Source organism: Equus quagga, chromosome 9 (genome assembly GCF_021613505.1).
Source record: "Equus quagga isolate Etosha38 chromosome 9, UCLA_HA_Equagga_1.0, whole genome shotgun sequence".
NCBI lineage: Eukaryota > Metazoa > Chordata > Mammalia > Perissodactyla > Equidae > Equus > Equus quagga.
This window is the reverse complement of record NC_060275.1, coordinates 38788859-38805650: the sequence shown is the minus strand read 5'-3', so window position 1 is coordinate 38805650 and position 16792 is coordinate 38788859. Positions and strand designations below refer to the sequence as shown.

The 16792-nt window shown below is 38.7% G+C and overlaps 1 protein-coding gene across 1 annotated transcript in view; it reads left to right on the top strand.

Moving 5' to 3' along the window:
* Window positions 1-16792, top strand: part of DTNA (dystrobrevin alpha) — a 164052-nt gene that overhangs the window by 96432 nt on the left and 50828 nt on the right. Inside the window, exons 7-10 of the mRNA XM_046671167.1 lie at window positions 2873-2978; window positions 5121-5287; window positions 7659-7783; window positions 12537-12620. Coding sequence (XP_046527123.1) covers window positions 2873-2978; window positions 5121-5287; window positions 7659-7783; window positions 12537-12620 — 482 coding nt within the window. The remainder of the gene's footprint in view (window positions 1-2872; window positions 2979-5120; window positions 5288-7658; window positions 7784-12536; window positions 12621-16792) is intronic.

Sequence of the window (16792 nt, the reverse complement as noted above, 5' to 3'; positions counted from 1 at the left end):
TTCCTCAAGCAAAAAGAGGAAGATTGGCAATAGCTGTTAGCTCAGGGTGCTGCATTCCTGCCCCATAAAAGGCACACGACAAATGCTCACTCTACTGAACTTTACTGATTTAAGAGTTAGTGAGGCTTTTCTTTTTACTGAAAATAACTTTTAAAATTAGTGTTAGTTATTTCAAAACACAAATCTATTAACCTAATTTGTTTCAACTTCACAGGTTTCCAACTTTTTTCATGGCATGCTAATTGTATGGTTCTTATATTTTTATAGTGCTTTATAATTTACAAAGGAATTTGTCTGATTTATGCCTTGCAACCACCCTGTGAGCTAACAAGGAAAATATTATCCTTTTTAACAATATAAAGTTCATAGCTCATGAATACGGGGGGCTGGATCTTCACCTCTGGTCTTCTGGCTCCAATTCCAATCTGCAAATGTTGCTGTGTGGTTTGTTGTTCTTGTTTTGCTTTTGTTTTGTGCATTATCTGTTCATGTCCACAAACGTGCAGATGGTCTGAACCAAGGAATTGTCACCACATGTTGTATTAATTCACTGTATCAGAGAAACAAGAAGAATTTTATCTATTGCTGAATTCATAGATTTTAGGTATTTAGTGTGTTATAGAATCCTGAGTAAAGTTACTAATGCCTCAGAATATTCCTCATTCAAAATTAGCTAGAATAATAAGACTATTTTTTTCAATTTAATAGGACCTATATATTCAAAAAAAATTATATGTGATGTTGCCATTGCTCAAAATCCCTTTTGAAATATCCTGTAGACTGCCCCATTATATAATCTTTTATATGTCCTCAATGATGAGAAATTTATATATGTTGAAATCATAATAACATTTTTGGAAACTTCCAAGAGTGATTTCTAGCCAGTAATGGTGAATCATCGAAATGGATGAGATCATTTGAAGCACCAAAAGAGGCAACACAGGTAAAGAGACCAGTGTATTTTTGTGCTTCATAAACTGGCTATAACAGCAGTTGGAATGATGAGATTCTAGAATTGTCTGAGTTGCCTCACTGAAAAAATGTACAAGCCACCCCAAGTGATTGTTTTGGAAGGCAGCATCATTTTAGATATGTAAATTGTGGTAACTTTTTAAAAAATGCTGTCTCATCACTTAGTCTTTATGTAACATATCTTTTAATAATAATTTTGATATCAATCCTACAAAAAGCTTAAGCTATTTAGTATTATGAGGAAAAGCTAAAATTGCAAAAGTCTGTTGATTAAAAAAAGATAAATTAAATGGTACCAAAGCAGTTGTTTTGTGAATTACAAGGACTTGTGTAAGGTATAGGCCTTGAAAAGGCACTATGGCTCTTCAGGACTGATTTCTTATCTGAAAATATAAAACTATAAGCCAAGACTTGGAAACAATCTAAGTGCCCATCAATGGATGAGTGGATAAAGAAGGTGTGGTGTATATATAACGGAATACTACTCAGCCATAAAAAAAGATGAAATCTTGCCATTTGCAACAACATGGATGGACCTTGAGGGTATTATGCTGAGCGAAATAAGTCAGATGGAGAAAGTCAAATACCATATGATTTCACTCATAAGTGGAAGATAGAAACAACAACAACAAACAAACATAGATACAGAGAATAGACTGATGGTTACCAGAGGGGAAGGGAGGAGGGAAGGGGGCAAAAGGGGTGATAGGACACCACAACTGTAAGGTGACGGATGGTAATTAGTCTTTGGGTGGTGACCATGATGTAGTCTACACAGAAACTGAAATATAATGATATACACCTGAAATCTGCATGATGTTACAAACCAATGTTACCTCGGAAAAATTTTTCCAAAAAATAAAAATATAGGGGCTGGCCCCATGGCTGAGTGGTTAAGTTCGCGCGCTCCGCTGCAGGCAGCCCAGTGTTTCGTTGGTTCGAATCCTGGGCACGGACATGGCACTGCTCATCAGGCCACGCTGAGGCAGCGTCCCACATGCCACAACTAGAAGAATCCACAACGAAGAATATACAACTATGTACCGGGGGGCTTTGGGGAGAAAAAGGAAAAAAAATAAAATCTTTAAAAATAAATAAATAAATAAATAAAAATATAAAACTATACCATTCACCTTGATATTCTAATTCAAAATTTCAAATAAAATAGTGGTTTTTGCATATAAACACGTAATTTTTTCTCATTCATACTATTACAATCTTATGTATTAATATAACTTCTTATTTTTGTCATTTTGAAAGAAACTTATAATACACTCTTTCTCTACACCAGAAAGGACCAGGATGATGAGACAGAAGCAGACTGAATTGAGAGGAAAAATATATAAAGAAAGGAAAGAAGAGAGTTTTTTAAAAGTAGATTGTTCTCTCCTAACAGTGAAGGATTTCTCCCTCCTAACAGGATTCCCTCCTCGTCTTATACAGCAGAACCATTCACATTAACCACAAAGAAATATTTAGTATTTGTGGAAACGGAGGAAGTTTGAATAGGAAATTATTCTGCAAATTTAGAAGACTAACTGATCTGAGAATTTTAGAGTGTGCTGTGACACACTGTTGGGTAAAATTTTATAGAGAATGTCTACTCTTCATCTTTCCTCATCATTTTCATACTGTTCCTCATATATGAAAGTGATCCTCTCAGAATTCTTTTTCTTCCTGGTGATATTGACTCAGCCTCAGTGGAGAGAATGCAGTGCTGTGTGTGCTTAAGTGCGAAAAGCAATCAGTGTTTTCAATTTGGAGCTAGTTTTAAGTCCTATTTCTTGATATATTAAAAGGTAGTTGAATGTCTTGTTTCTTCAATCTCAAATTATATTTGTATAGCGGGTAAATTAAGTTTATTCTCTGTTCTAAATTTTCGTGGGGTTTTTTGATGCAGAAAAAAGTCACCTTAAATGGTTTCTTGGACACGCTCATGTCGGATCCTCCCCCGCAGTGTCTGGTCTGGCTGCCCCTCCTGCATCGACTGGCAAATGTAGAAAATGGTGAGTAGTTCCTACTGAGCAAGGGCAATTGTTTCAATTGTTGAAAGTAGGCCATCAAGTCTAAAGTTACTAAGCCGTCATTGTTTTAGCGAAGTCTGTTAGTAGTCCTGAGTTTTGATGGAACTACCCTCTCTCCTTGATCAGTAAGGCATTACAGGTGCACTGCAAAGTTAGGACTGTTGGTTCTAAGAACTTACTAAATTTCACTGTTTACCTCTCAGTGACAAGTCAGGTGTGGCTTAAAGACTTGCTACAAAAAGAAGAGTCTCGATAAAGAATGCGACATTTTCTAGTATTTGTTTTAGGTAGGAACTTCCAATATTGGTATCCATGGTACTGACTATTTCCTCTTAGGCACTACGCTAGAAATGGGGGGGGGGGGGGGGGGCCGAGAAGGGGAAAAATTGGATGACAGCACCATGCTAATCTTTAGTCATATACTCCAAATCATGAGCTTTCAATGGTTGTACTTATTAGTTGTGCCTCCAACTAATCTTTAGATCTTCTTATTTATTGTTTAACTCTGAGATTTCTCCAGACTTATATAGAAAATAATTTATTCCATATCTCTTACTAGAATGTTTTGTTTTCTGCTTTTCCTCCCCAAATCCCCCCAGTACATAGTTGTACATTTTAGCTGTGGGTCCTTCTAGTTGTGGCATGTGGGATGCCACCTCAGAATGGCCCAATGAGCAGTGCCATGTCCGCACCCAGGATCCAAACCAGCAAAACCCTGGGCCGCATAAGCAGAGCGCACGAACTTAACCACTCGGCCACGGGGCCGGCCCCTAGAATCTTAACTTCTATACATTTCTGTAATATACATTGGGGCTACAGTTAGCTTAATTTTAAATTCCCATTCAGAACATTTAGCATCTGCCCTTATTATCCCTCTTAGTTATCCTACTTTGCTCGTGGAGATTTAAAGAATGGACTTACTAGTTTCTCTATAATCACTACCAATCATAGATTGTTTTTATGTTTCTTATTCATGTGCAGAAGCAAAGAGCAATCAAGGTCCAGATGCTGCAGGATGAGTTCATATTCTGGTTTACCATTCCAGAACTAGTCATCTTCCAATCATAAAGTTATAATTTCCTTCCTTCTCTCTCTGTATTTCCTGCTGCAGCAGACCAGTTTCATAGGCCCTGTTCCGGAGCAGTTGTCCCTAGATTCGGGTCTCACCCCAAGCTTTCCCAAGAGCCAGAACAGAGAGGGCATGACGCTTGTTCAGAAGACAGTGCATCCAGGACTGCTTACATCTTTGTTTTTACAATTTGCTTTTCTTCCTTGATTATTCTTATTCTAATTATTTTCCCTGGCTTGTTAGCCAGAGAATAACTTTACTAAAGGCAAGAATTGTTGTTGTTGCTTTTAATATCTTTAGCTCATTGCATGTGGACAATTACTTGGATTTGATCATTTCTTAGTTTTAAATCTCAAACATTTTACCTTGGCTGCTTTATAATTCAAATTTACTGCCAAAGAAAGGTAAGTGTCTCTTGAACGATCTGAATTAGAACTGTATTCAGATAATTTGTACATCTCTTTGGGTCCTATCCATCTGCCTCTCAGGAAATAAAAAACTCTGTTAAATGGAGGCAATGTCACTCATTAAATAAGCCCATTAGCCACTCCATTTTTTAAAAAAGTAACTCAGTACTCTCATCCATTTTTTCTACTCTCCTTTCATTTTCCTTTCTTTTTTTCTCCTCATTTTTTATTTCTCTAATATTTGCTCTCTACCCACTGAACAGTCAGCTGTGTTCATCGTTGTGCTTCTGAGTCTCCCAGTGAGCTGTGCTGGTCTCCTGGAGACAGAGAGCAGTTTTGGGGAAAGGCGAGTCAGTTTGGGTAATTTATATTCTTGTAGTGTAAGAAATGGAAGTAGAAAGAGCAAATGGCATTGCAGAGATTTGTTGTTGCAAGAATACCTATCCTCCATCCCATTTCCTTTCTTCCATTTGCACACACAGGCTTGAAAACGGTAGTGAGATTCCAGGAGTAAACATGATACTTCTCTCAGCCAAAATTGACTGTCATCTGAAATCATGGCACACAGCGGAAAAATGCCTTTCCTTTTTCCTATTCTGGCTCATACTTTTGTTTTCTTGTTTTTTTCTTCTTTTATTTCCCCCTTAGTCTTCCATCCAGTTGAGTGTTCCTACTGCCACAGCGAGAGTATGATGGGGTTTCGCTACCGATGCCAACAGTGTCACAATTACCAGCTCTGTCAGGACTGCTTCTGGAGAGGACATGCCGGTGGTTCCCATAGCAACCAGCACCAAATGAAAGAGTACACATCATGGGTAAGGCAAGGTCCACTGTTGGATGTGTGAGAGTCGCCCCGAATGCAAGGGACTATCAAGGATGGTGACAGAATTAAGGGGCAAGCTTACCTTCTACTCTCACCTTCCTCCCACCCCCACCTTTCTGGGGTCTCTTACTTGTTGTATCTGAACCTAATGTAGCTTCCTGAACCTTAAAATACAGGAAGACTCAAACTATGTTACTTCTTGGAATATAGATAATTCAGTACTGATTTAGATAACAACTGAACAGCAAGCACCTTCTGGAACATAATCTCATTTTCACAGTAAGTCAAGGTTCTTTCCAGGTTTTGTTTTGGTTTTCTTTTTTTGTGGGAATTGCTTAAAAAATTATTGTTAGCTTCTTTTTTCTTAGATTCTGGAGTTGTCTTAAGTGCATGACTGGAACATAAAGGAAAGACCTGTGAGCTCGTGGGCTTATTGATGCTGTTCCATTTTACTTTTTTTGGAGGAGGGGGAAATTGTGGTTATATTAGTAAATCATCTCGTCATGAATAGAGCAAGTGACTAACTTGCTAAAGGTGACCGTGTGTGTCTGTCCATGTGATGGATACATTCTAAGGAGCGTGTGGCACTGGGTCTAGGGGAGGAATTTGACTTAGTGAGCTTGTTGCTCAAATGGTTTAGTTTGCTGACCTCTGTCTCAGTTAAATTTAAAGATCAGTTCCAGTGATTTTGTTCTTGTGCTTGTGAAAGTATTACGCTATGTGAGGGTTAGTTTTTGTGGGATGGACTGTCGGCCCTGCCAAACCTCTTTGCATAATTTTATCACAAGAAAATGCAAACTTTTTATGAGTTTTTTCTGTATTTTAATGTATCTTAAATCAACCTATAGTATTTACTTAAAGAGTAACTTGTTCTTTTTTAAAAAAGAAAAAGAGGTCTTCAGAATATGTATTTTAAATCAGAATACTCTTTCTAGGAATTATTTTTGGGAACTGATATTCAGTGTAAACATATTAATTGTTTAGCCACTTGTCAGATTCTGAGTTATGTAACAGTTCTTCACTGAGCCATCATATACTGAGGGCCTCATGCCCGTTCAAATGCCACCCCTCACTGATGGTGTAGTGTATGCTGAGAATAGATATACTAACACAGATCATGAAATACAGTTTAGTATAGAAGATAGCAGAAAATATCTCTATTTTCTTATTGTTAATGTACTACCAACTTTCAAATTTGTTCTACCCAAAATCCTAGAGGGTTGGTGTTTGAAGACTAATCATTTTTAATTGTCGTTTTATGTGAATGCTACAGTCAGTTAAACAGCCTCTTTCTAAGGGGTTGTGGACTCTAAAATTATATGGCAGGGCAATGTCTATACAAAGTAGGATCAGACTCCTCAAGAGGGCAAAGCCCCAGTGGCTATGGGCTGAAGAGCTGTGGTTGTTGCTGCTGTTTTAAGTATCCTAAGAATTACATCTCCTAGCAAAGGCTAAAGAGAGACTTCTTAAACAATGCTGCTATTACTTAGCTTTTGAATAATGAGGACAAAAGTCACTCCGTTATATTGCCAATTATAGACTGTATGTGGAAAAGAAGATGACAAATTATAAATGGCTTCTCATGGAAAGGAAAAATTGGGGTAAAGATTTATTATATGTGGTAGACTATTTTTGATCATTTGGGCTGTGAAATATTAAGATAAACATTCCACTAGTCTAAATGAAAAAGAAGTAGCATGATGCTCTGGAAGGAGCATGCATTTTAAATTCTAAAGACTCAGATTGAAGTTGCACTTTTACTTCTGACTGGAAATGTCCAGCCATACCCGAAACATCTTGCACCTGGGTTCCTGCAAAACCTCCTGCTCGTCTCCTTCCTTCCACTCCCATTCTCTCACAAACCGTTTCCTTAAGTGGGAGCAATCCCTCTAGAATCAGGCCTGATCCTGTCACCTCTATAATTTAAACTCTTCATTGTCTCCCTCTGTGTTTGAGATGAAGCCCAGTCCTTAATGTGGCGTGTAAGGACTTAAATGATCTGCCTTCTGCTTTCCTCTCCAGAACTAGCCTCTTCTTTGTCCATCTGGAATCACTTTCCTAGGCTGGCCCATTAAGTCCTGGTTTTTGTCAGAAGGACTCCTGCTGGCCCATTAAGGCCTGGTTAGGTGTCCCATGCACAATGGCTTCTTCCATTTATCACAGCATTTGCTGACACTAAGCAGGAGACAAGTACCCTGGTGGCTTGTTCCAGCACTGAGCAAACTCCTTGACTTAGAGTAGATGCTCAAAGGGGATTTCATGAATAAATGAATGAATGAATATCTACTGTGAAAGCAAATCATCTGATAAAATTTTATGTAAACGTTAGTTATTATCACTTCGACTTTTCTTCTTCTTTCCAGAAATCACCCGCTAAGAAGCTAACTAATGCGTTAAGCAAGTCTCTGAGCTGTGCTTCCAGCCGTGAACCTTTGCACCCCATGTTTCCTGACCAGCCCGAGAAGCCACTCAACTTGGCCCACATCGTGTGAGTATTTCTACCCTCCAGATTACAAGACATCTTTCTCCATCGACCCATGTCTGGATCCATACAAGGGCAGTTTCGTATCAGTTGCCAGGGACCAAGTTTTAAAATTTAATATTTTCAAAAAAGAGAGTGAAAGCAATGCCATAATTTTTTCTTTTAGGGGTATACAGTACTTCTGCTCAAATGTCATATAAGTAAAGTATGCAACACTAATGTAATTCACCTAAAGGTGGAAAATCAAAAAAGCATAGTTACAAAATATGGATGTTAGCAGAGTTTTCACAATTGGACATTAATAATCAATGGAATTGCCACGGTAAGAAAACTTTAAAGCACACTGGACCTTAACATCATATGTGCTTTGAGTCCCAAATATAAAAGCCCTTTGTTTCATTTCTCTGCAGAGCCAGTCATCTTAAAGATGTCAGCAAGCCTAGAAATTGTGTTGGGGTTTTTTTTATCCCAAGCTACATAACTTTACAAGAATTATGGCCTGTGCAGGGGAAGGTTGAAAAGGGGGTTGGTGGGGAAATTCATCAGAACATCCAAAACCAGACTTAAAAAAAATTTCTCCTAAGTATGTGTGAATTTGGTGACAGAGGGGGTTAGGCCAGAGGACCTCCCAGAAGGCTCATGCCCTGGAGCCTCTCTCAGGCCTGGGTGGCCAAGAAAACAGGGAGGCTTAGGTAGAAGAAAATATTTTTTCCTTGGTGTTATCTTGGGCTCAGAAGAAGAAAGAAGCTCATTACTTGCTTCCACGCACACTTAGGAATGATGTAGTTACAGGTGCCTCGGAAAGCTTCGAGAATAGGTGAGTCCCTCCTTATGAGGTGTCTTTCATTTTGCACAGTTTAGAGGCATCTACCATGCTGCAGGGCCTATGTTTGCATGTTGACATCAAGAGATGGGCTGGTCAGACCCACCCATATTGGGAGTTCACCATTGCAAAGGTCATGCTTTGGTCAGTTCAGAATATGACCCGTAAGATGCACTGTGGTGGATCTGAGACCCTAATGAAAGCAGTGCCTCTTTCTTCTGATGGAGCTAAGCAAATACCATCCAGCAACCTGTGCTGCGGCATGTCCATGAGCTTTGTATAAACACTGTGGGGCTCGGCTTGGTTGGCTCCTGAGCTGACAACTCACTGCACCTTCAGCAATACCCCGTCTGGAGGCTCCTGCTGCTGGCATGGGCTAAGCACCCAAATAACTAATGTAAACCAATTCTGTAGAATGTGGTTAGCTTATTTTTAGAAATTTTGCTCCTAAAAATAAGCCTTAAAATAAACCAGAGATAAATAAATCTGGGGAGTGTCCCAAAGGGCCAGCCACTTGTGGAAAGCAACCTCATATAAGAGCTGTTCTTAAGGTCTCAGCTTTCCTTCCCATGGCCGGAGACAATCACTAAGTTGTTAATGAGCAAAACTAAGTGAGAGCAAGTCCGTGCTCTCTGAGCTCTGCATGGAGTCACTTTCTACCAGCCCAGCTGGGAATTTCATGCCAAGAGAAGAGGGTTCAATCTGAGCTAATGGGTGTGAGGAAGACTGAGAGAGGGTGGATGTGAATGGCCTGGCTCTAAGAGCTTTGCAGTAGAATAGAATTAGGATGCTGCCTCCCACTTCGAGACAGAGTTAGGAAGTGAGGCAGAGTGAAATAGAAGTCAGTTTCATGGTCAGTCACATGGCAGTTGTACACATGGCACAGAGTGTTGTACCCAGTCAGTGCTCAGGATTGGGGGGTGTGTGTGTGTGTTATTTAATTGGCTAATAAGTAAAAATTTTTCAATTTTAATTTAGTGGCAATATGATCTGATGTGTTATACACAATTTAGGTTCATGGAGAGTTTCAGAATTCCCTTAAAATTCTATGTAAAATGTACCTTTTTCTGAGAAAAGTTCCATATGTTTAACTAGATTCTCAAAATAGTCATTAATCAAAATACTGATCTATACTTAGTGATAGTATATTTTTCCAGGTTGAATGTCTTAATTTTAAAATGCAAAGTGTGCAAAATATTCAATTGTGGAAATGACATACAAGAAATTCCGGACGCAGAATGTCTAGTCTATGTTAGAACAGAGCATTTTCTTCTATTTTTACCTTTAGACCTTTTTCTCTATATTTGTTTCTTTATTCAAATGTTAGGGCCCTGAACAGATATCCATGTCTGTGGTGTGTTTTTTTTGGAGGGAGATATTTAAGACTTCTGATTTTAAAATATGCTGTTCATTCAACTACTCTAAATTGTCATCGGCACATAAAGGCCACCTTACAGAGGACATTTGATATTTTGGCATTTGTTCTTAGCTATTGTATTGCTTGTAAATGTTCTCATGATTAACAGTCTATTCTATTTATTTTTTTGCTGACAAAAGTGATACTTGGTAAGTAGTTCAGTAGTCCCCAGTGTACTTATAAAGACTTATAATCACAATAATAGGTGGTTATGAGACACAAAACAAGTGACTGACCTGAGGCTAGTTCAGAACTAATTCTGGATAAACAAACACACACAGACATAAGGAGAATAGATTAGTGGTTACCAGAGGAGAATGGGGTGGGGAGAGAGTGAAAGGGGTAAAGGGGCACATCATACATGGTGACGGATAAAAACTGGACTGTTGGTGGTGAACATGCAGTCTATACAGAAACTGAAATATACTGATATACACCTGAAATTTACACAATGTTGTAGCCAATATGAGCCCAATAAAATAAAACAATAATTCTCCTTGAGCTGAACACTTTCAGTTTACCAGAAGAATGCCAATTTTATAAAAATGTTGTTAGCCAAGGTCTTGTCCTTAAAAAAAACTTTGCACAAGGTCCCTGTGACTTTATTTTGTGGAGCTATTCTCATAAGAATAAATATGTTTAAAATCCTCGGTTTATTAGATATGGTATCTCTTTATTAGATACAGTATCATGCCATTTGATTATGGAGGAAATAGGACCTTCAATCCCTTTGAAAGCCACCATTTGGTGCCAAGGTTAAGCATTCTTTGCTCCAAGTTCAACATTTCCTTGGTGAAGCGTAAACTTGAAGCCATTTACAAGAAACCACAAATTCGGCTTTTCAGTGACCAGGTTCAATAGAGTAAATTTACCAGGCTAGTTAAAAGCATTCCACATCCACTTGTTTTCTCACATCCTAGAGAGAGAATAAGATGGGACATTTTTTGAAAAGACAAAAGAAAACCAGAAATATTGGTCAAGTTGGGGTTTTTTTCAACTTTTTGCAAAGCCACAATGAAGATATTTCATTCTGCTTATTGTTTTAAAATCTGATACACCTAGCTTTTCAAAATTCACAGAGGACTTTTGTACAAATTAGCATCCTTTTTGTAAAGTGAAAGTTTTCTGCTCAAGGCAGAATTGGTTTAAATTAGCCCGTATCAAAGATACATCCTAGATAAATAATGCAAAACACTGAGACAGTTTTCAGAACTTCAGCTAATATGTTTAGAGTAGATGAAATAGTGAACCCATTGTTTTGGCCTCATCCAACAATTATGTGTCTTTAAAAATCTTAGGACACAGTTTAGCACCAGGTACCCAGAACCGAAAGTTTCAATGAATTTTTGCATATGGTGCTGACATTTTAAAACCCGCATAGCATCATGTCCGTTCCCGTCATTGGCATAAATAAGTCTGCCTTTTTCCTAGAATCTCTTCATTGTAGAATCCAGATTAACTCTGGCTTCCTAAGATAAAAATTAAACCATTACAAGTTTGGCTCTCAATCAAGTCAACACAAATAAATTGTATAGGCTCCTGTAATTAATGTTTCATCTTCAAAAAATTCTATATTGTCAAATTCAAATATAGATTTATAGTGCCAAAATTTCTTCTGACTCAAAATGATGCCCGGCCTCATCCTCCATCTTCTGAACTCTGAATCCCATCTCATCTTATCGTGGAATATCTTACAGTGAAACTAAAATAAGTCTAAAAACCACTTGAAAATGAGATAGGGATCTGAGTTCTGTCATTTCATCTGGACTAAGACGTTACTGATAGGTAAAAAATGACAGGATGAAATTAAAAATAAGACAGGGAATGGCAGACCTGATTATATCGTCGGGATTTAGGGCTGTGGACAATCCTGAGGAATATTGAACCCTGTTTTCTTTCTCTCATCGTATGAAAAAAAAGTGAAGTTTATGGGATGCCTTGCACCATGTGCCCTATCATATGGATCATCCAGATAACAGAAACTCAGTAAAACCTTGTGATGCTTAATTGCATCTTCTCGCAAAACAAGGAGCACATAACACACAATATGATCTTGCAACTAGGTCCTTCCCTACCGGGCATATTGGGAGAGGGCCATCATCATGGGGACCACAAGGGGAAGTTCCCAAAGCCTCAGGAATTTTTCTCTTTCCAAGAGGTTGTAGATTCCAATTATCATCAAGTTTTCAGAGCTTCTGCCTTTAGAAGGCAGTAGATGTGAGGCTGCCTCAAAATCCTGACTCCATTAGAGAATCATACTCAATAAAATGCCAAGGCTCAAAGCTCAAGGATGAACATTCCTGTGGTGTCCAGAGATCTTCCACCCAATGTTTAACAGAGATTCTATATTCTCAAGGAAATGTAACTTCCCAACACACTTAAAGAATTTAATTGGAAAATGTAAAATTTCATGTTGATCCTGGGTAAGATAGAACCCTTTCTTCGAGGGATGGTGGATAGTTTTTAACTTGTGCCTTTTACTTCTTTTAACTTTCCATCCACACTGTACTTTGTTTTAGGCCACCCAGACCTGTGACCAGCATGAATGACACCCTGTTCTCCCACTCTGTCCCCTCCTCAGGAAGTCCTTTTATTACCAGGAGGTAAGTTCCAATTCTATTATAAAATAAGCCCTCTCTTTGGTAATGAGCCTTGATTCTATGGCAAGAAAAATATTCACGTGTAAGCCAAGCACAGAAGATTATTGTTGGAAACTATATTGAAAATATCCGTCACAAGTTTTCAATTTCATTCATTTGGATGCATTTGAAGAGAGGTGGGATGGTTTTGGGGATTAATGTCACTTCTGCAAACTTGCATTTACAATCCACCCACAGTAAGAATATGGGATAGGTTTAACTTTTACTACTGACACACATGCATTCTATTTCACTGAGAAAGTCACTTTCATAGTGCTTGGAATGGTCCATTAAAGCCAGGAAATTGGAATTTCAAAATGCAATGGGGAATTATTATATACTTCTGAAACATCTCATAATTTAAAGCTCCAGATATAAAAGAATCCTTTTCTTGGTGAACTCTGGAGTTCTTGAGGCTACAGGCTGAAGACCAAACCTGGACATGGAGTTTCCACATAAGTAAAATCAAGGATAATAACAAGAACTTAAAAAAAAAAAAAAAAGCGGATATGTGTCTCATGTTTTTGCACAAGACCCACTCCCATGTGAGCAAAGAACAGAGAAGCAGATACTTTTCCAAGTGTTAGCGTTAGAAACATGTGGGGATCAAGAGGTGCTCCCAGTCATTTGATCAAGTATCACAAATAAAACACCAGAGAATTGTTTTATAAATACATGGAGAAGGCTCACAGAAAAGCAGGAACAAAGGTAAGGAAAATGGGAGTCAGTAATTGAACAGAGATTTCAAATACCTTTCAGTAGGAAAAAAAACACCAAAACCAGCCTTAAGTTTCACAAAATGAACATAATCAGTCTTTCCCCTGAAGAGGTCTCTGAGGTTCCAGTTTCACTGTAATAGCCTGGTTCATTCTAGTGAGGAATTAAAGAGAGTGAGACTTAGAACACTGCTGACTTTTTCTGAGTTCCTGTATTTGCCCATCAGCAGGAACCTGAGAGGAAGATGTTCCCCAAAATTGTAATTAGCAGAATAAACAGAATGTGGCAGTTCACGGTCTTTCCTTCCTATGAATTAAACAAGTCTATAATAAGTGGCAGTGAGGAGGCAACCGAACTGCAGAACATCCACAGTGAAATAAGATAGTTTGGGCCCCCGGTAGCTTCCTTTCAGCGCTCGTTTTCAGAACCACCAGCAAATGCAACCATCTTTTCTAAAACAAAATCGTAAACTGTGAAGTCTAGGAGAGACATGAGCCTGCGCACCTATCTAAGGAAGATCTGGCGTGATGTTAAGAAAGATGTTGTGCTTTTATTAGGAAGCTCTGCATTCTGCAAATGTCAATCAGAGATAGACCCCATCCTTACTGAAGGTCATTTTATATCATTTCAGCTCGGACGGTGCTTATGGTGGATGCGTCTAGATGGATAACATGGCTTCCTCTACTCTAAAATATTCCTATAATACTTTGAGCTGTTCTGGTTCCTCCAGGGTGCATGGTACCCATTAATCCAAAATATGACCATTTCCCTTTTTTTTTTTTTTGCCATTTTCAGTCCTTTTGGAATGTTCCCTGTGAATCACAGACGTGTTGTTTAAAGTTTGCAGTTCTTCCTATCACCCTGGAGATTGGCCTTGGTTTCTGTTTTAAGGGTGCTGTTCAATAAAGCTGTGTACACTGAACATCTCTCCTCTCTGAGTGGGCCTTGCTCTGTCCATGGGAGGTTTTAATGAGGTCTCACTGTTTGAATCCCTCAGGTTACCTGAGGGGATAAGTGCATCCAGCCCTGTGGCTGAGGAGCATTCGCTCATAAAGCTGTATGTAAATCAGCTCGACCACCACGCACGGTCAGTATCCCAGCCCTGAATCACTAATCGTAGTAGTAGTTCCATAGCTAGACTGCTAGTCATTCTACTCCATCACTAAAATCCTCCTGTAGTATGTCTGAGTGGAGATAGAGGTCTTCTGGGGTTCTATGAGAGTCTGCGAGAAGTTCCAACTTGAGTACCAGTTCCATCTCAGCTCTTTCCTCTCTTTTCCAATTGTTTTATTTCGTGTCTTCATACCAGCATATATGAGATATGAGATGGATCTTCTCTTTGGATGAGTCTCTGCTTCTGTACACCAGATGGTGATGTCTTAGACTCTTGAATTAAAGAGCCTCTTGGAATGATCTTCAGCACTAACTGAGGCCAGGACAATGTCACATGGCTGGACCACAATGCAGTAAAAGACTTGAGGACTTTTACTTCTCTGTCCCCATGGGCCTGGGCCATTTTCCCCCCCAGGTAGGGCAGTCTGATTCCCATTGAAGTAGCAAGTTCAAAACGAGTCTCATGCTATCAATGCTTAATTTCTATCACTTTATGATCCTGGTGATGATCCATTGTTTATTTCTTAACCATGCTCATACACTAAGGGTGATGGAAACCCATCAAGCCAAATGTAGGTGAGAGTTAAAAGTTCTGTTCTTCCTATGACTGGAACTGAACCACAGAAATAAGACCTAGAGCTCTGCCCTCACTCCTACCTACCTAACCGCCCCTTTTAAAATCGGATAAAACCTAAAATCTAAACAAGCCAAGAACAGAGTTGGTCAGTGTTAAGGCAGCATTGAGAAAGTAGAGAAGTTTGCCATGCAGATATTTTCTTTAGCCTGAGTTTTCAGTCTTTTGTATTGTGACAGATCTTAGAAAGATAAAGCAGGATGGAGATTAATTGAAATCACTACTCCAGAATCCTCGCTACAAACTCCTGGCATTACTCACCTGGAGTCCTTTACAAGCATTCCCCTTTCATCTTCAAAGGGCACTAGGGTGTATCTCTGAAGTCTTTTAACATCCTAGTAATCTATCTCACACAGATTTACGAGTATATAACTCTGGTTGCCACTGCCGTCTGTCACATCCCCTGTTCTTATATCCATTTCTAGCTATGTACTTGATTCCCTTTTCGCTGACTTAAAGAAAAAAAGAAATTCTCAAAGGCACTCCTTATTAACCTTTTGAAGTCTGTATTTGTGTGTGTGTGTGTGTGTGTGTGTGTATGCTCAATGATGGTTAGCAGTTAGGTACAATGTAGGTCAAATAACAAAATTCATGGACTGATTCACCTCATTCATTTTCTTGATCATAACTTTATCCCCAAACCTAGATTGTTTTCTTATACATACATGAATTTATAGGAGAAAATGGCTGGATCAATGGAGATCTATCATCCACCACTAGGAAAGAAGCTCCAAGGGCTATGTATGATGGGCCAGCAATATTATCTAAGCTTATGAAAGATAACCCATCATTATTGCAAATATTATTGCAAGTGTTGACACAAAGCCAGGCCCAAAAGGCCCTTTCTACCCTTCACTGCCCATAGCATTGTGCCTTTGAGTATCTGCTATCTTTGTTGGCATCATGCCCATTTTCAAAAATCTTAATTATCTTGCCAAAATCCTTGCCTAGTTTATGTGAGAGAGTTAACTAGTCCTTTCCTCTGTAAAAAAATTTCTTTAATTATGGCCATCTTCTTCATTAGCCATAATAAGGATGCTCTGAAAGTTTGAATGGCTAGGTTCTTTTACCTCCAATATCAGAAATACCACTTAAAGATTTCACAGGTATTTCTACAGTTACAACCTCTAAAGCAGTAACCACTCACAAAAGGAATCAAGTTGGCTATTCTATGTAGCATCTAGCCAGTTCTTATCACTCTCTCAAATGTTAGAAAATTGCTTCTGACTCATAGAATGTGTTGAATACAATCAAATACGATATTTTCTGGTTTGTCACAATAACACTTGGTTAATTACTAATACTATATTCAGCTCTATAGTGCCTAAGGGAAAGGCATACCACCCACCCCAAGCACCTCCTGAATCCTGAGTCTTCCCAGTGGGGCAGCATTTGTGAGTTATTTTTGTTGGCTGACTGGTTGGTCAGTTGGTTGATTGGTTTGGGTTTTCAACCACAGAAAGGCTAATTCACTGTGTCTTTTTCCGTTTTTCCAAACACTTTGCTTAACCAAAGATTCTCTACCTAGCAACCTAGGTTTTTAATCTAACTTAAAATGTTCAAACTAAATTTTAAGCATTTGTGCTTTGGTAATCTAAAGTGAATAGAAATAAAATTGAGGTACTGAATTCAGCCTTTGCTTCTGAAAAATCAAAGTTTTCTCCATGATTAA